The sequence below is a fragment of the Ictalurus furcatus genome, chromosome 9 (genome assembly GCF_023375685.1).
Source record: "Ictalurus furcatus strain D&B chromosome 9, Billie_1.0, whole genome shotgun sequence".
Taxonomy (NCBI): domain Eukaryota; kingdom Metazoa; phylum Chordata; class Actinopteri; order Siluriformes; family Ictaluridae; genus Ictalurus; species Ictalurus furcatus.
The window spans coordinates 9,049,471-9,069,470 of record NC_071263.1 but is presented as its reverse complement, the minus strand read 5'-3'; the positions used below and the strand labels follow the sequence as shown (position 1 = coordinate 9,069,470).

The 20,000-nt window shown below is 38.8% G+C and overlaps 2 protein-coding genes across 3 annotated transcripts in view; one reads left to right on the top strand and one right to left on the bottom strand.

The window, feature by feature from the left end:
- dnajc17 (DnaJ (Hsp40) homolog, subfamily C, member 17) overlaps positions 1 to 20,000 on the top strand; it is a 58,800-nt gene that overhangs the window by 25,533 nt on the left and 13,267 nt on the right. The window contains exons 6-11 of one of the 2 annotated variants that reach the window (XM_053632717.1): positions 935 to 1,049; positions 1,513 to 1,562; positions 1,861 to 1,917; positions 5,557 to 5,634; positions 7,345 to 7,425; positions 9,179 to 9,289. In XM_053632717.1, coding sequence (XP_053488692.1) covers positions 935 to 1,049; positions 1,513 to 1,562; positions 1,861 to 1,917; positions 5,557 to 5,634; positions 7,345 to 7,425; positions 9,179 to 9,289 — 492 coding nt within the window. The remainder of the gene's footprint in view (positions 1 to 934; positions 1,050 to 1,512; positions 1,563 to 1,860; positions 1,918 to 5,556; positions 5,635 to 7,344; positions 7,426 to 9,178; positions 9,290 to 20,000) is intronic. The other variant, XM_053632718.1, reaches the window with a different exon arrangement.
- On the bottom strand, positions 14,721 to 17,887 carry LOC128612477 (cdc42 effector protein 2). The gene is made up of 2 exons (XM_053632719.1): positions 17,543 to 17,887; positions 14,721 to 16,065 (listed from the first exon to the last, which is right to left on the bottom strand). The coding sequence occupies exon 2, from the start codon at positions 15,957 to 15,959 to the stop codon at positions 15,366 to 15,368; it is 594 nt and encodes a 197-aa protein (XP_053488694.1). The 5' UTR covers positions 15,960 to 16,065; positions 17,543 to 17,887; the 3' UTR covers positions 14,721 to 15,365.

The following is a 20,000-nucleotide window of genomic DNA, read 5'->3' as shown; positions in this document are numbered from 1 at the left end:
TATTTACATTTTACACAGAGTCCCAACTTTATTGGAATTGGGGTTATATATTGTGATATGATATGGCACCTCTGTCATTCACCTGTATTCATTTAATTGATGGATAAAATAGAGCTCCTGCCAAATCAACTTCATAGTAGTATCATTGTTCAACTAATGAATGAATTCTTTCTTTCATTAGCTCTGATACTGTTTAAAATCATTAGAATGGAATGAGACTAATGCCTCATGTTTTTCCTAACAACAAAGCTGGTTTCATGCAAAAGGAGTAAGTCACTGCTGCGGATCAGTGTCTCTGATTCCCTCTAAATTGCCCCACCATTTGCTAAACAACGAATTCAGTTACCTTGTTTCTTTCTCTACCTTTATACTCATTCAGTCTCTGTCTCTTGGCTCCAATCCTTATTTATTTATTTATTTAATTTGATTTCTCCTGATGGCTGAATGAAAACCATGGGTGCCACATGGTGTCCACTCTTCTCTGACTAATCTTTTATGTACACTAACTGTGGTTAAACTGCTAAATAATTTGCCTTATACTCATAAAGGGAGTAATGAATGGAATTCTTCGCATGCCTGCAGAGTGAAATTTTGATTGTTTCTCCTGTGGCTCCAGCATGGTTTGAATTTAGATATGTGGAAGCCTAATTTGTTGACAGACAGTAGGTGGCAGTGTTCCATATTAAGAGACTAGGTTTAGGGTCACTGTAGTTCATATGATTTTGCATAGTACATAGTGCACTGAGGTTTTGGTCAGATTTAAGAAATTCCTATAGCACTGAGTATGCGTTGATGTGTTATGTAAGCATGATTTGTGTGCTGGTGCATGCTAACATGGCATATGTCTTTGCAGTAAACCAAGTCTGTTGACTGGGTTCTGGTGTGTGTGTGTGTGTGTGTGTGTGTGTGTGTGTGTGTGTGTGCGCCTGTGTAGATTACCCGCTTGAGAGAAGAAGGCTCCAGACAGCTGCAAGAAGAGCAGAGACTGATTCAGGAGCAGATCCAGAAAGAGAGGGAGTGGAGGCTCAATGCTCAGTCCACACATGCAGGTACTTACGTGCTATTATTACTTGGAGCTTATGTAATATCCAACTCACATGCAAAACATTTTGTACACATGCTATCGATAACCCAAACCAATTTACCATAAAAAAATAAAAATTATAATTGCACTGTGTTATTGTAATCTTGATACAGAGCCTATTATACATGTTGCATCATAAAAGGTGTTATTTGAAGAAATTAAATAAAAAAAGATTGTTCTATTCAACTAAGAGTATTAAATATAAGCATGATGATAGAATTAGGACAACGCAAAGGCCTAAACACAGCAAATAGAACGGAAATACAGACTGGGTTATGTAGATGAGGTGTGATACTGTGTCTTGTCGCAGAACTGAGGGTAAAACACACAGCAGCACTCACAGAAAAGAGCCTTTATAGTGTTATAGTGATGAATTGCAGTGTGATACACGAACCCAACTTTGTTCTTAACGTGAATGCTTTCTCCAGATTTTTCATCAGCGCCGCAAGACAACAGAAAGGTCACCCCTAAATTAAAGGTACTTTTATTCCATTGCCATTGTTCGATATTTGACCTGTCTTTTTGCGAACACCTGACATTCACATTCCTTAATTAAAGTTATTAAAAGAATCTTATTAATTTAACTCATGCTAGAGCCGGGCAGAATGCCCTTTCAGTATGTTTTATACAGGATGAATGCTATTCAGGGGATGAAAGCATAAGGCAGAATGTTTGAAATAGTTCATGTGTTTATTATGGAAAGCAAACTTTCTTAGCCAGGCTGTACATGACCCTATAACCCTTTTCTATTTATTCCAAATTCCCTTCAAATGAAGCTTCACCCTGCATCCAATACTCCAGGCAGGTCGTCAGAAGAATTAAAACTACGTAAAGTGAGCGCCATTCTGTTGCGTTTGGAAAGGCTTCAGCTTGTCTTATTTGTATTCTGGTTTAGCTAATACCTTTGTGTTATTAATCACATCAGTTCACTTCTTACTGGTCCTGACTCTATCCTCTAATGAATTAAGTGATATGTGTATGTTCATTTAGCAAATGTACACCAGAAGTTAAATTACATTTCATTTGTGCTAAATACAATTCCTAGTTATCTTCAACGTGAGGATCTCTGCCTGAGAAGGGATGTGTTTACCTGTTATTGCCATTGACGTATTTATGTATGAAGTTGTTGTTATGAAGACTTTCTTTTAAGGAATCACTCAGAAGTTCTGAGTTTATTTCAAGATGTGACATGAATATCAGCATATTCATGCTATGATAACATTATTGATAATATAATATTATACACATAATATTAAAGTGGATATAAAACATCTACACACCCCTGTTAAAGTTACAGAAACCAAGATAAATCATGCCAGATCTTTTAATATCTTTAATGTGATATAGCATCCAACAAAATAACATTTTATTGGGGGTGGAAAAATAAGAAAAAGGAAAAATTGCAATTACCTGGTTGGACAAGTGTGCATACCCTTTCATAATGTGACTGTGACTCAGAATAAACCATGTTTAAAAGTAATTATCATACAGCTGTCATCAATGAAGTGGTTCTGATTAACCCCAAATAAAGATCAGCTAGAGGATTCATCGAAGGATCAATCTAGAGCATTTTCATCTTGGTTTCATCCAACTGCAGCAGCCATGAGCCTCAAAGACAACACATGTATGAGATCTCACTGTCGAAAGGAATCGATTGGAAGAGGCATACAAAAGAATTTCCAAAACATCAGATTTTCCATGGAACACTGTGAAGGCCATCACCAACAAGTGGAGAAAATGGGGCATCACAGTAACCTTGCCAAGAACAGGACGTCCCTCCAAAATAAATGAAATAGGACAAGAAGAAAACTTATCAGGGAGGCTGCTAAGAGATCTATGGCAACATTAAAGTGCTTGTCACTCTTCGCATGTGACAACAATCTGGTATTCTTCGCATCTTGGGTAGGGTGGTTAGACAAAAGCCATTTCTCACAAAAAATACATGAAAGCCCAGGTAATTCACCCCAAACAATTTGGTAAAATGTGATGGCCTGAGAAGACCAAGGTAGAACCTTTTGGGCATAATTCTGAAAGATATGTTTTGTGCAAAAACAAGACCGGTTATCACCCAAAGAACACCATACCCATGGTGATGCCTGGTGGTGGCAGCATCACGCTATCATCCTGCTGGGACTGGATCTCTAGTCGATATCGAGAGAAGTGTGGATAGCTCCAAATACCAATCTATTTTAGCATAAAATCTGCACACTGCTTTTAGACAGCAGTAGATGGGGGGGACTCAAAAGGACTGAGTGCTGTATGACCTTTTATTTTTTCCCCCTAAAGCGTTTGTTTGTTTTTCAGTTGAATTTTGTTGGTTGCTGTATCACATTAAAGGATCATAAAAGGATTTTACATAATTTTTCTCGTGTAGATTTTTTAAGTATCCACTGTATATGTCTTTTATATGGAGCCAGGAATCCTTATATGCTTTACACAGTTTGCATGGGAGCTTCACGGGTTAGACCCTTTCTGGTGTGTTGTGGGCAATTCTGATGAAAACCATCGTTCACCCAAGACTCAGAAAAATGAGCTAAAAAAACCCCAGAGCCCAACCATCTCGCGTGAGGTAGTGTTATTTTTCATGTGAGGGCGTTTGCTTTTGTTCTGGAAGGAAAAAAAAATATTGCTCTTATTTGTAGCTATATGGTTGGATTGTCTGAAATGTACCGAAGAAGTTGCCAGAGAATCCTAGCATGTGACTACGAAAAATGCTTGGAGTGTTGTTTAACCTGGAAAATGTCCTCTTTTCAAAATTGAAGCATCATGTAAAATCTGCTGCCTCTTTTTGAATAGGAATAGGTTATAAAGCTCTTAGAAGAAAACTCTGATCAGCAGAGTTTTCTTCAGCATAACCATGTGATTCGCAGAAGCAGTTTCTTAATGAAATGAAATGGAAGCAATTGCGAATGCTCTGACTCGTCATTAGGAGAAATTACAACTTGTGGAAGCATTGAAGATCTGTTCTACAATTGTATACATGTAAATAGTATGACATATTTTAGACTATCTCTAATGGCTGACTAATTAGAACCATGAAAATGTGGAGCTTGAAATGAATGTTGGCACATAAAATACAGAGTTGCCACAAACACTCTGAATGACCCATCTACATTCCTACACTTCAACACAGTTACTAGCATGACACTCTATAAAGGATTTCTCTAGCTGCTATCCACACTGCCTTTGGAAAAAATTCTCACTGGCACCACTAACATCTGTAAATGAGTCTGGTGACTGTTAGCGCTTCGTTAAAATATCCAGTGGTTAGCAGGTGAGTCACTGCTGTGAGTATCCCAGGCTTCCATGTTAGTTTAATCAATTCCTTCCTTTCTCTTCATTACAAAATGAGAGTAACTGTTTATTGTGAATGCTAGGGCCTGTTGAGCTTCAGGTCTAATAAAAAAAAAAGTCTGATTTCTTAAAAAAAACAAGAAACCCTGCTCCTTGACCTTCATGTTCTCATCTCTGACTACGTTTACATGGACAGCAGTAATCTAATTATTGACCTTATTCTGAATAAGACAATATTGTGATTAAGGTGTTTACATGAGTTGCTTTTAGAATACTCCTTTCATGTTCCCGTTTTACATGTTATAGAACATAGATCGATTAACAGCACATGTCATTGCGTCCCCACGCCACGCCGTCCGACGTTCCCTCCAGAATTTCACGTATCGACATACAGTTCGTCTTGGTTATGGTACCGTATACAGTTTTGGTTGTTTTTATTTTACATTTTTACGAACGCTTCAAGTGCAGTTAATTATTTGTCATGCTGTACGTGCAAATAGATGACTGCTTGAAGCTGTGGGCTGCGTCCGAAACCACGTACTTACATACTATATAGTAGCCGAGATACATGTATTTCGCCTACTATATACGTGTATTTCGCCTACTATATAGTAAGTACGTAAGTACTTAAGTAAGTAAGTAAGTACGTGGTTTCGGACGCAGCCGTGCTCTCTTGTTTGCCGGAAAACGGTTGAGCACTGCTGTATGTGTACGTGTCCTGTCGCAAAATGCGGTGAAAACCATCACACGACGTTAATAGTGTGATTAAGGTATGTACACCTCTGTAATACACGTCGATAATGTGACTAAAACAGGAGTACTCCACACGTCTTAATTCCATTTCTGTTTACTTCGAGTATGACTTTAATCAGATTAAGGTCATTAAAAATAGCTGTTTACATGATAATTTCTTAATCAGAGTATCGTCTTAATCGGGTTAATATTGGATTATTGTTGTCCATGTAAACGTACTGTCTATGGAGCATCAGAGTGAGACCCTTAATCCCCTTTCCAGCAGATTTTTATGCATAGTCACATTTAACCTCATTACCCAGAGCCATTATAAATAAATAGCTGTTCTTCTTTTGAAAATTTGAAATGAATATCACACTGTAATTAAATGTTAAATTAGATTTGAAGCACTTTAAAAAAAATGTTTTTGCATCTCTCTGTCTCAGCTGAAGTGGAAGTGTAAAAAAGATGACGACACCAACGGTGGATATTCCCAGGAAGTTCTTCAAGGCCTCCTTCAGAAGGTGACACACTGATTTATCTCCAAATCCAACACACTTGCGTCAGAAAATGACCTTGCCTTTAAATCTATATACATTTCACTATTCGGTATCGACCCAAGTGGCTAAAACAAACACTACAGTCTGGTTCGACGGCTCACCATATTTTAACAAGTGTGAGAAAGTGTCCTCACACACGAACAAGCTGTTTCTCTTCCTAATGAGCCAGGTCTGGTGTCCTGCACCCCAGGTTTTCAGGCCTGCATGACATCAACTGTTTAAATACTTTTACTTCTTCCCCTTACGCGAGCGCCATTAAATTTTTGTAGCAGCGAAAAGTGCCGAGGGCACTTCAAGTGCCCTCCTAAAGAGCTGCACGCCACTCTCGCTAGCCGTCTCTGCTGGTATGTTTAGTGCTATCAGGGGAGTTGCTGGCAAATGTGCTCTTCTCATGCAAGCTCACAGCAGCATGCGTACCACCCCGGTGAAGCACATAACTGATTATGTTTGAGACCTTCTGGGAGAGATGCAGGTTTGTTAGCATTCCGGATTAGAGTCAGGATTAGAGCTCATATTGATTACTTCACATTAGTTTCAACCCCCTCAATTCTGTACCCTCCAAAAGTGTCCTCCCGTTTCAATGGAGCAGTGTTAACTAAAAAAGTTGGAGAGATCCCAGATTACAGATGATTGCTTTCCTTTGACATCTTTTACAGAAGTCACAATCCAAGGCTGTCTTGAAGGATTATTAGTATTCTGAAAGCAAAAGGAATTAAGTAATGAGTTTTGATAGGATTGCAGCCAGGTATTACTGGCAAAAAAAGTGACAGACTCTAGTCTTCATTTGGCAAGCGTCTGTGTATATTTTGGAACTGGACATTCTAGCTGCAATCACACCAGCTCTACCTCCCTCCCAAAAAAAGCTTTGGAAAAGTTACATATATGAAATATGAATCCTTTGGGAGCCTTCTCCTTTGTCACTGTTGGCAAAGTTCTGGTCCATAGTGTCCAATTGCGTTCCTGACTTCCCTTTTCCCAGCGAATGAACATCGATTCCCAGCAGTCTTAGATTCTCAGAAACCATTTCTCCTTGCTCAACATAAAGTCTCTGTTAATAACTCAATAAGCTCTTGTCCATGACAGGTGACCTGCTGACGCAGCGCTATTTGAGTGCTTGTTCTTTCCTTCAGTAATGAGTAGTGGAGCCTCTTTAATGACTGTAAGTGAACATGGACCTCAGACAAAGCTAATACTCCATCCAAACCAATCCTTCACTCCTCTGTAAGGGTCAGAGGTTATGGAGTGAATCAAGCCAAACCTCCCATTGCTCCCCAGTCTAAATCTTACTGGCAGGCCTTGGGAGCTGAGCCATGTTCATTTCAGCCCCCGCATCCCAAAAAAACGTAGTACCATTAGCAAAGCAGAAAGGTTCCAAATGGGGTAAAGATAAATTGTTTCTCAGAAGATGGATCTTTACCATTTCTCATGGACAGAACACAAATAGATAATGCTATAGTGATTAATGGTGTCCAGCTGAAATATGTAAGCTCTAATAAGGACTACTGAGCCAGGATGTGAAATTAAGAAACATATCCTGTCTAAACTTGCTATGTATTCATTATTTTTTTTACTGTTAGCATAAAGCCAACCTGTCACTTATAACCTTTAACAGTTTACACATAGTTAGATTGATGTGGCATATTTTTAATTTGATTTCTCATTTTCTGTTTGCAGTATGGTGACATCTTGAACATTATAGTATCGAGTAAGAAGAAAGGCAGCGCTGTGGTTGAGTTTGCGACCGTAAGAGCAGCGGTGAGTACTTTCACACTGACTCGTAGTTCCAGAAGCATTTTGGTATGGCCAAGACCAGTTTGACCCGTGAAATATACAGTTATAGAAGAGAAATTATTTATAATCGCACTATCCGGTCTCACCCAGAAGAAAATAGGTTACCTTTTGAGTCTGGTTCCTCTCAAGGTTTCTTCCTCATGTCGTCTCAGGGTGTTTTCCCCTGCCACCGTCGCCTCTGGCTTGCTCATTAGGGACAAATCTGAATCTGGATTTCTGTAAAGCTGCTTTGTGACAGAGTCAACTGTTAAAAGTGTTGTATAAATAAAACTGAATAGAAATTGAATAGGAGTGATGTATTAATGACATTAAATTCACTTTGCTTACTGTTTATAACCTTATAATGTTAATGTCGATCCTATTAGGTCAGTTTGGTTTACTTTTGCACTGTGTGCGTACATATTAATTGTCAATTGGCTAAATAGTGAAAACCTGTGCGTCACATACTTGGACTTCTGACACTCTTGGGCATCATCTAAGTGAAATAAGCAAGAGAGAAAATTCTTTTTAAACATGTTCCAGTATGTGGTCCCTCGCAACGCAAGGCAAGTAAATTGTTGCTTAACAGCAAAACATTGTTAGAAAGATTTATTGTTAGTTACCCATTTCATCATTAATATTAATTGCGTAATCGCAGGGTTTATTTGAAACGTATACCAAAGTCCCCTATGCACATTTGTGCGCCTGAAGGTGACATTTATGGCTTTATGGATTTATAGTTCATGTGTATAGATTATGTGACTGATGCTGTAAAGGAGTTAGTCTAGCATGTTTAATGGAGACCAGAGCTTTACTTATTGTCAGGATCTGTCTGGCTGCATGCTGGGACTTGGACTGTTGTGGGCTCTGCCTGCTTGTGTGGTTGCTTCCCCAGAGAACATGGCCGCCATGCTTTAAGAACTGACTCTTTGTGTGTGGCGTTTAATGGTCCCAGGGCAGACTGGAGGCCTGGGGCTAGCTCAAGTTCAACACACACACACACACACACACACACTTTCTGTAACGTGCACATATAGATTAAATCACTGTGCTGTGATTGTGATGACAATACAAAATGCAGTAGGTTTTTTTTTTTCTTCTTTCGCTTATGTTTACTTTGACAGTGATGAAAGTAACTCTATTGTGTTTTCTTTAACGTATGTTTAAGGTTTTAAGGCAACACATGAAGTATGATTTATATTGAAATATTTCTTGGTAATTTTGGTGCTTTATGACACCGTTACAATGAGTTACGGCAGAGACTCGCCTCGGCTACTAATGATTTACGAGATGAGGAGCACAACGTCCTTGACAGCGGTATTAGAGTGGGTGGTGAGGCTTTAGAACTTATTGAGTGGAGTGTACAGACGAGGTGGCAAGAGAACCGAACAGACCAAAGAATACTGTGAGTAATGTAGGAAACAGACCAACATGCCAAAGAAAAGCAAAAAAAAAAAAACCCTCAGAATTTCATTACAAATAAATATTGGACACCATTATTATCTGAGATGTTTACAATTGGTGCTAGGAAGGAAAAAAGGAAAGAGCATATATACACACAACATTTTGCAGTATTTTAAACATGAATGTTTGTTCATTATAAAGTGTTCGGGTGCTCATGTCCAGTCCTGGAAACTCACTCTCGGCTTATTTTTTTCCCCTCTTCCAACCACAAATGATCATTTAAAACTCATTTATGATGAAGCTGTTAATGTACTCATTTTGTACTCCCATTCAGGAACTTGCCTGCAAAAATGAGAGTGGTTTGACAGGAACCCCTTTAAAAATTACATGGCTGGAGGGACAACCTGCGAACGCTGATCCAACGGCACCCAATAACTCTTCACAGGTATACTAGCTATAAGCAGTGTATTGCATGCGTCTCTGCTTTTTCCTGAATCAATGCTTCTGCTTCCATATGCTCCATAAAAATTACCATTCCTAAAAACTCAAAATGCACATGCTGCTGGTTCGGCCTCCAATCCAAATAACGTGTTCTAAGCGCTGTTTCCACTTCTTGAAGAGAAATATGTAAACGCTTGACATTCTATATTTGCATCAGCGGGAAGCATATTTGCCGCACTCGCGTGCTCATCGTGAGGCTCCCGGACAATGTGTTTAGAGAAAGGGGGTTTGGGTTTGTTTCCTTTGGAAGCCGCACTCTGTGCACGTCTAGCAGCTTTGGCGGCCCCCTGGGCTGTCCCTCGTTAAGGCCTGACCCAGCAGGTGGAACGTGAGAAGCACAGGACCAGCTAGCTGTATATGTAATAGACGACTGGCACGAGAGGCTGCTTTACTCCTACCCCCCTCAAGGGGAGAGTTAACCCTAAACATTCCTCTAAGTTTCCTGCTTTTAAAGTTCCTCTATCCATCATTTACATTTTCTACTATCTATTCTTCCTACTATAGTCCCCTCGTGACTTGTCTATGTACGTTATGTTATAAAGAAGTGATGAACTTACTTCCTGTAAAACACTACACAAACAATTCTCACCTTTTTCACTTTTTGGAATGTGCCACAGCTTCGTATTACTTCTCGTGAACCTCAGAAATGTATTTGTGGAATTTTCTTCATGGGGTTTTTTGCAGGAAAAATATTCAATATTGTTATTACGATAACAACATTGAAAGCCAATTACTTCACCAATGCTGGGTTCCCAGACGCTAGTATAAAAAAAAAACCCCACCATCATTATAATGCAGCAATTTTCATGCTAATCTGCAGTAGAGGAGGTGAACATTACTAATGCTGTCAAGCATCTGGGTCAAGGTTACCCTTGACAGTCTTGGAGATTTGCCGGAGCTGCTGAATATCCCACAATGCCTGTGTTCCCTCGCCTCCTCACGCCAGCTGTAATTGTAGAGGAGAGGTTTTGAGATGTATGTTTTTTTTTAACCTCATGAATTTCCCATTAGTGCTCGGAGACCTTGGAATTTTTTATTTATTTAATTTTTTAAGCCCTTTTCTGGTGTTGGTACCCAAGTTTGTACTCTTTTATGGACTATAAGGTGCTATTTATTATGTTTTATTATTAAAAATAAGTTTTAGCTCTATTGTAGGCTGGTACAGTCTAGTTTGGCAGCAGGGCAACACTGACCTATAATATGGATATGTACTAATCTGTACACTTAATACTAGAGGTCGACCGACAGTGGATTTTACCGATGACTAACCTGGGCAGTACATACTGATTAATGTTTTTACCGATTAATCAATCGATAGTTTTTAAAATAGATACTGAATGAGAACATAACACTCAAAGTAAAATATTGCTGAACTTTGATGCAAAAATAAACAGTACTGACTGTACCTTGAAACTGTACTGTACTTAAAAAAAAAAATGAAATAAGTATTAATAAATATTAACTATTAATATACATTAAAGTAAATAAAAGAAATCTAAACAGTAACACTCCAAACAACAAATAAAAATTTGTCAAAATTTGTCAGTGATGGTTTCTATTTCACCTCTGAAAGGGCTGTTCTCGAGCGGGCCCTCGGGCGGGTCAGCCGCTCACGCAACAGACGCAACCCGGGAAAAACTGTGGATTTTTGCCCCAAACTGATAGCTCCAGCAATCCAGTTATCGGCATCAACCTCTACTTAATACTATTTTACTATGTCTCCAATGTGCTACATGAGGTAGCCTCTTACAAATTTTTTAGTTCCACAAAAATTCCAAAAGACTCATTTTCTTGAGTTTGTAGTGTTGCAAGAGCAGTGATTCAATACGAGGCCTGCTCTCCAGAGCTGGTCAAGTACTCCTTATATAGAATGTTTCTTTCATTTTCAGCCTTTTGGAATATGAGACAGCCACTTCATTAGAATTGAAAGTGTTGATATTAGGCAGCCCATGAAGTCTGTGCCTATTTTTATTTTTTAAGAGTTATGCTTTCAATCATCGTGGTTGTAAATATGATTGCGTGTCTTTACTCTAAGAGGAAAACTTGCTTGTATTAATGAAGGGCTCGTTTTCTAGTTGGTCTGGCATACATTGTTTTCCTCCCTTCAAAAGAGCGCCATTAATTTCTAGTAGCCTCCTAATGTCAAACTCCAGACATCTGTAGTGATGCTTTTGGAATGAGTAACTACAGTGTCATATGAGCAATACTGTATGTAGGAACGAAGCTTTTTTTTCTGAAATCTTTACAAGGTTTCTGCTGATTAAAAAGGAAATAAAATCCCACTGAAATGATTCATTCAGCTAAATCATCTCACTGTTGTGTCTGTCACTGCTATAAGTTCTAGCTTGGAACATTTTGGAACTGTTTTTTTTTTTCACTCTTTCCTGTCAGATGTATTCTAGTTCCCATCCAGACACAACATTAACCAGATGTGTCTACTACTCTGACTTTTCCTTCACTCCCCCAGCTGTATCTATAAGCCTTGACTGAAAGAAGTACATTATCCTGTTGATAAATTTGTCCGGTTTGGGACTTGTGTTGGCAGCACTAGTTAGGCCGACTTTGCCTAGACAGACATCTGAAAGGAATCAGGTTTCTGAGAAACGTCTAGTGTAGTAGCTTTGACATTGATATTAGCACGAGTTAATCATGTAATTTATGGCTGTGGTTTTCCTCTGATGTAGTGATCAATTCGGTCGTAATATTGAAATTGGTGTTATCTTCATTATCAGGATCAAATAGATTACGGTGAAGGTCATAGTTTACCTCTGCCTAAATGGTAGCAGGTTCAGAAAGGATTATTTACGTAGAAAAACCCACCCAGTGAAACAGTTGCATGCTTTCAGGAGCATTGTTTGAGGCTGCCAGGCGCAGTAACAACAAAGAACGGAATGTCTCGGTTATCAAAACAATATTATGGGCATTGTTTTGTGCAAGGGAAGAAGTGTATATTTTTTCATTATGCTGTGTGGCATTAGGCAGGTTTCTGGTATTCTGGGTGATAGTGGAGTGGAATTTGGAAAGGAAAGTGGTACCAGATGTTGTCAGGGTATGTTGCAGACATTTGGCTTGTTCTGCAGCCCCAAGGTAATTTGTCTTCTAATTATTGTCCCTTTCTTTTTACACCAGCCGTGTGAGATTTGGGCACTTGGGCTTCATGCAAGTTCACAATCAGATGAGGGTTTTTTTTTTTCATTATTATATGGTCCTGTTACATATTATGCGTGTGATTTATATCTGCTTTCTCTAAAGGTAATTCTCATATTATGGTTCAGTTTTTTTTTATATTCAAAACATATATGTATATTGAGGTCCCTGTCTTTCAGCTGTTTTCTTACACTTTATGCACATTTATGGATTTTACTTTATACTTTATTATGAGCCAAGACATCATTCTAAGCATAGCGCCTGTACCTTAAAGGCTTTAGAAAAAATGTTTGTTCTCAGTTGTACAATGGTTTTGCTGAAACAGCATCACTTCACGTCATATATGTAATACTCAAAACGGGGTGTTTGAAAAATGTTCGTATCCTAGTCGTGCTCCTGAATGTGTGTAAATTTACACATAAGAAGACTTGACTAATGTAAACCTTGACTTGATCGACTTCATATCATATAATTAGCATGGATTGCTTTACATTTATATATGGAATATACTGACCAGTTTAAAGTGCTTATTTTTGATTACATTTACAGCATTTAGCAGATGCCCTTATCCAGAGCAACGTATAGAAATGAGTCTCTATCAAAAACACACACTCATGCTAGTTCAAAAGGACAGGGACTAAAAATATCGTCGAGAACCTTGTGTGAAAACCAGTCATTTTATATCATTGACATTCATTAAAGAATGTGAAGCCAATACAAACCCAAACACAGTACAAAATTAAGACATTCAATTATGACAAAAGAAATGGCGCTGTATTAATGGAGGACGGGCCGGTCTGTCTGCGCATTGCCGTACACACGTATTAGCACCTTAATACTAAGGTTTATCAGCTATTGTAAGTGAAGGAGTGCCATTGAATGAGGCAGCTGGAGAATCATTGGATCAATTTTTGAGTGTTTTGTGTTTTGTTGAACAAATAGTACCTCTCATATAGTGAAATCATGATGAGATATAGGATTGAGATAAACCACTTAAAATTACTTTTAAGTGTTAATAAGGGTTATTTTTTTCTTAAGAACACTCTGAGTATTACATACTGGTATTGCTAAGCAAAGATTTGTATTTATTAAAACTGTATATTAATAAATGTCCCTGTGACTCCTGCTCATTTGTAGTCTACCTCTTTCATATACTGCTAGCTTACAGAATCCATCCATCCATTTTCTGTACCACTTATCCTACACATGGTTGCGGCGATCCTCAAGCCTATCCCAGGGGACTTGGGGCACACGGTGGGGACACCCTGGACGGGGTGCCAACCCATCACAGGGCACAATCACACACCCATTCACATACTACGGACAATTTAGAGATGCCAGTCAACCTTCAGCGCATGTCTTTGGATTGAGGGAGGACACTGGCGTAGCCGGAGGAAACCCCAGAAGCACGGGAAGAACATGCAAGCTTTGTGCACACAGGGCGGAGGCGGGAATCAATCCCTCATCCCTGGAGGTGCGAGGCAAACGTGCTAACCTCTAAACCCCCAAGTGTACTTAATGTGTTGAAATTTAGTTGCTGATTATAGACCCCAGGAGAATCACAGAGACATGTATTAATACAGAGATTTATATTAATAAATATAAAACGTTAGTTAGTGGAATCAGAATGTAAAGATCAGAGTGTTCTTGATGAGGGGAAAAAAGCCCTTACAGCAGTTAAAAATGGTCAAGTATCTCAATCCGGACAGGTGAAGTGAACATCCAACAACGAAGCACTAAGTCTAACAATATGGTAGACTTTAGTTTAGATTTATTGGACCTAATTTATGGATGCAATGGAAAATATATTGAACCAACAATTTCGTTCTACTGTTGTCCCCATGATTAATTAGACTAAGAAAATTAGGAGTGTAAGGGAAGAAATATGATTGAGAAAGAGGGAAGCAACTGTGGCCTTTCAGTGATGGAGAGACCTGAGATTTTAAAGGGTTTGAAAAATGATTTTGCTTGCCCCTTTTTTTTTTTTTTTTTTTTTTTTTTTTTTTTTGGATAGGTAATGTGTGGTGTAATTGCTTAAAAACTTGGTAAATGTGTTAGCTACAAAAGGAGCAAACTACATAACTAGTTTTGGGGAAAATAACATCACTTAGATGCCTGCTGTGTTTAGGTCATATAACTTTAATTCTGGATCACATGGATGCAATTTCCCATTGACAAGAGATTTTACTTGCAGTCTGCGCTATTGACTTTGGTGGGATTACTGGGACTGCTTCTCTAAAACACTGAAACACATTAAACCGGATAATTTTGTTCTTTTTTTTTTTTCATAACACATCAATAAACATCTAATTATTGAAAACAAATAGATTCAGCATCCTTTATATGTAAATAATCAAATCAGGAAATCAACCATGAACCATGAAAAATATACCTAAAAGAGATTCAGTCTTCTTATGGAACTTCAGAATGAGGATGTCATGTTTTATGTCTTATGCAATTGAATTATAATATAATAATTATATATGATGATAATTAAAATATATAAGTGCTAAGTTGCTTGATGGAACATGTGTATTTGAGATATCATGTCAGTCTTCTGAAAAAAAAAGTTGTTTTAAAAGGTTTTAAAACCTTTAAATATCAGTGTATTTTCACAAGATTTTTACATTTCAGTGCCAATTTATCAGTCCTGTGTTTAATATATTTAACATACTTTGTTTGTTAATAATCTCGATTATCCTGTCAGTGCTCAAATTCTATTTGAACCACAAAGTCATTAACAAGCGTCGTTTATTATTGTCCAAATTGGAGATGTCCTCACCACTCAGTATCTGGTATTCTTCCAGTAAGGTCAGGAAGTCCATACATTGGTTTTCCATTAATATATAACATCACATGGCACAATTTTTCCTTTACTGGTTGAGTTTGTCCATAACCTGCAGTACATCATCCAATATAGAGGGCCCCAAGTCTACAGTAAAAGTGAAAGTTGTGTCACTTTCTTCTGGCTGGAATTCCTCAGGAGCAGTCTGTGTTGAATCCCTACCTGAGCTGAGGCTCCCCCTGCCAGGGCTTTTACTGATCGATTCCTCTTTTTGATGCAGTTCATAAGCTTCTTCCTCCCCGTCGTCAATGTCCAGAAGTGGAAGCGAGTTACATTTTTTGCGTCTTTCAGCTAAAGGCTGGTTTTGGAACTCCCAGTCGGCACTGTGCTGGCACAGCTCTGGTTCATTCAGGTTGAGGCGAGGAGGCTTTGGAGGAGGCATACAGGCCTGGAGCAGGTTCTGCTCACTCTGAGAGCTTTGCAGCAACAACCTGTGGCCCTGCTTCAGGAAAGAGAGGTCTCCAAAGCTGTCCCCGTTTGCATCCGAGTCAACGTGGGTGAGATGTCGGAAATCTGCCAGTGGAAGACTGATCATATTGACGGACAGAACTTTCCGCTTTGATGATCTCCTTGGCCACCTCCCTGAAGGAGGCTTACCTTGTAATGTTGTCCTTAGGGACATCCCACTGAATTTGGTCCAGCGCAAAAAAATATGGGTTCCTTCTTGAAGGTCAATGTAAGGGCTCTTTACGGATGGCACATCATGGAACACTTTTCTAAAAGAAAAGCTGTGTACAGCAAAGACAAATTCAGCATAGTCATGTCAGTGAATTTTGACACATTTACTTGATGATGGCCAATTATTCTCCTAAATGTATATTATCTACCAACAAACATGAGCTTTGCTTTTAACAAGGCCATAATATTTGATAGGATAATAGCATTGTTCTAAACACATTTATCCAGTACTATAATAAGGAAATATAAAGCAGTCAGTGATGAGCACATGCATGTATTATCCATTATTTGTGATAACCTGCACCCTTTATGCTAAAACATCACTCTTTCTAAGCATTTTAATGTGATGTGAGTATATATGTTTAGACCAATTACGCATCTTCATCTGTGACAGATGCTACTACTCTGGCCTTCAGATCAAATCCTTCACAATATGAATCGATTCTCATACAGAAATTGCTGCTAACATGTTTTAAAAGCAATTTGGGTTTTTTTTTATTCAGGAAGCTCCGAAAATTAAGACTCTTTTCAATTAAGTCACAGGCAAATACTGGCACGACAGTCCTGTGGACTTGAGATTTTACACACTAACGACCTCCTGCAGATCCACACACTTTAGATCCGTTCTCGTGACTCAAAACACTCACTTCATAAATGTGTGGAGTACTAGAGAAAACATGTTTTCTTGTCCAATAAAGGTTTTATCGTCACTTTAGTAGCAGCTGGAGATGAGGGAACGTGGACATAACAGCATTCCTTTTTAACCATGTAAGAATGAGGGAGGGAGAGGAGTGGCCCATTTTAAGGAAGCTTTAGAGTGTTTATCTGCCAAGACAAAATTAATGTGGGCCTGAACCAACAAAACTTTGCCAAGACACCTCACAACCCCTATGAAAATACACCTCCTGTTCCCGCTCTTCCACTTCTTTCCTGTAGCCTCTCATTATTCAGTTTTGAGAAATACTGTTTTATATTATACAAGTTCAGACAAAAACGCTTCACTTTTTATTTATTTTTTTTTTTTAAAATTACCCACATGAATCTCAGTCAGCCCAAGTCACTGTTTACAGCAGATAACTCATGCTGACCCTTTTGAAAGGTTTTCTTGAGCTGGTTCCCTTCCCCAACACCTACTCACACGTGATTGTCAGTTTACCAGGATGAGGCACATACTTGAGGCATTTTGGTTTAAATGATGGCTTGTTCAACTCTAAAGTTCTGGGAAACGGAGAACAAGTCCTGTTGTTGTTATTATAGCTGGCGTGTAGCATTGAATTATGAATTCTCTGTGTTGGTAGAAATATATTCTATTGTCTGTGGACTGACTTTGACATGCCTGTTCTACCTATTGTATCAAGTGTAATTCTTTCCTTTTTTGACAGCATTATAAGACAGAAATGCACATCAACCCATCAAAAAACATTAACATAACTCTGCTTTGTATGTACACCACTTAGTTCAAGCTCACCAATGCAAGTAAAATAGCAGCCGCTGAGTGTTTTGAAGAGAAAAAACATATTTCCTTACCTAGATTCAAATCTTTTCAATAACACGTGTTTATATCATTGGCTGGAAATTCAGACCCAATAAGAGATACTCCACAGTTCATAGTCCTTTCTAGCTTGCGAGTACTAAGGTCCAACGTCAGGTGTGACGGTTGATAGTATTGTGTTACAGTTACACAGGTTAGGTCTGAAGGCGTGTCTGTCTGAACAGGTGGAGTGATTTTTTTCAGAAACACCATGTCAGAATCGTTTTCATCTCTGTTGAGATCACCTTGAAGTAAAACAGTGTAAATCCTAAAAAATTGTACCCTTCTCGCTGTTAACTTTGTGCTCCGTTCCTCCCTTTGCTTTTTGGTAATTTACTCTGTTCCTGTTCATACACTTGTAAAACTTGGGGTATTATACTCATTCTATTTGGCTGAGCTGGAAAGAAGAGTTAAATGATTGGTAATATCTCCGTCATTGTGCATCTTTGTTGATTTCGTGTATTGTGTTTGTTTTCCTAAAGCTCCCTTGGTCCCAGGTTTCAGTGGTTTCTGGATGATTTAGAAGGTATGCACACATGTTTGGAATAAAGTAATTCATAGTCTGGGACATGTATAGGCTGGCCACAGTTGCCCAAGCAGCTTTTCCAAAGAAGAACCTGTTTCAGCTCTCACACCCACGTACTGTATATTCATTCACATCACTGTCTGTACTTTTCCTTGCAGTGGACTCATATTACAGCAATAGTAGAATGAAAACTAACACTTTGGTCCTTGGTTTAAATTTGTTGTTTTAGGAATGTGCAGTTTTCTAGGACATTATTTAGCGTTTATCAGATAGAGTACATGTGTCAAACTCCAGGCTTGGAGGCCAAACATTTCGCATGGCCTCGTTTCAAAATTGACAACTAAACAGCCCGTAATACCCACTACAAAACATTTTAGTGACCGCCACTGTACAGCACATGTGGGTTTTCATCTTACAGTGCTGATTAAAGTTGATGCCTATCTGCTATGCTTGATGGAAGTCAGAAATGCACCTAAAAATGATTCAGAAACTCGTATTATGATTCAGGAAGTTTCAGGGCTTAGGGTATTGATGATTAGCAATAGAATAGTTAATGATAAAGACATAAATGTCCTTCGATTATGGCCCTTCAAGGGCTTACAAACATGCTGATGTGGGCCAAGCAGAATTTAGAGTAATATATTAGTACATTATAGATCGATAGAACGACAGACAGACAGATACTCAGCGTCGCAAATGGTTCAGGCAACAAATTCAAGGACAAACCACCATAAAGCGTCTTAGTGAGGTGTTGGGCTAAGCAAGAGCTGCCAGAACAGCTCAACGTCTCATGACACAGCTTCTGGAATTGTACTGGAGGGATGAACATCATTCTTTCAGAAGATATCTCCTCAGTTGATGTTTTGATGATAGTGGTGAAGAGCTCGGTCTAACCCATCATTCCCAATTATCTGAAGAACAGCTGCACTTCTGTTTTTTGTTACATATTGGTGGGATTGTATTATTCCTTGCACAGTGGTGGCTCAACAAAGGTCAGGGGTTCAGGCCCCAGCACGGCAAGCTGTCACTTTTGAGCCCTTGAGTAAGGCACTTAAACCTGTCTGCTCCAGGGGTACCGTATCATCTTCTTCTTCTTCTTCTTCTTCTTCTTCTTCTTCATATTGCACAAATTCACAAGCATCATTGCCAGTTGAGCAGACTTTCATGGAAACTCCTGCCATCTGTGCCCCAATAATGAACCCACTTTCAAACTCACTTGGACCACTGCTCAGCATTGTACATGCTGTAGCGCATAATACAATGTTAGTTGCTTAATTATGTGGTACATTGGTCTGGAACCATCTGCGTTAATTTCTCCACTCTAAACAGAGTACTTCATTCTAGTTTGTTTTTTTTCCATTAATCTTCCTTGCACGGTTTATTCAGACACAAATTGAAAGGTCAACACTAAATAAATTTACTAATAAATTTGCACTGCACCACAGCCTTGGAAATCTACCATACCCAATAAGATCCGTACGTTACTTGTAGATGTAACCTGATTTTATTCAATGTAATTAAAAGAAATGGTTGCAGGTATTTTAACCTGATTCATTAGAGGACTTTCTGGTTGATATTACTGACTATGAAATATGAAATGCCTGTAAACATTGAATAAAAACCAGTGAAAATAAGCAATGGTTCTTATTATTAGGGAAGCATGTTCCATCATTAATACTGAGCCAGTCTCTGGGATGACTCTGGGATGACCTGTGCCTGGGACAGATACGGCATTGTTGAGAAGACCAAAGTGGTTCATGTCAAGACTTCAACTTGACAGGAAGTAGTCCTTCTGTTGGACACATGCTGTTCCAGGACATGCTCCAAGTTTTCTTGACCGGCGCCTTCTGGAGTGTGAAAGCTGAAATGTCTTAGGGGTTGTCTTTCATTCTACAAGTGCTTTCGTACTTGTGCAATAAACATTTACT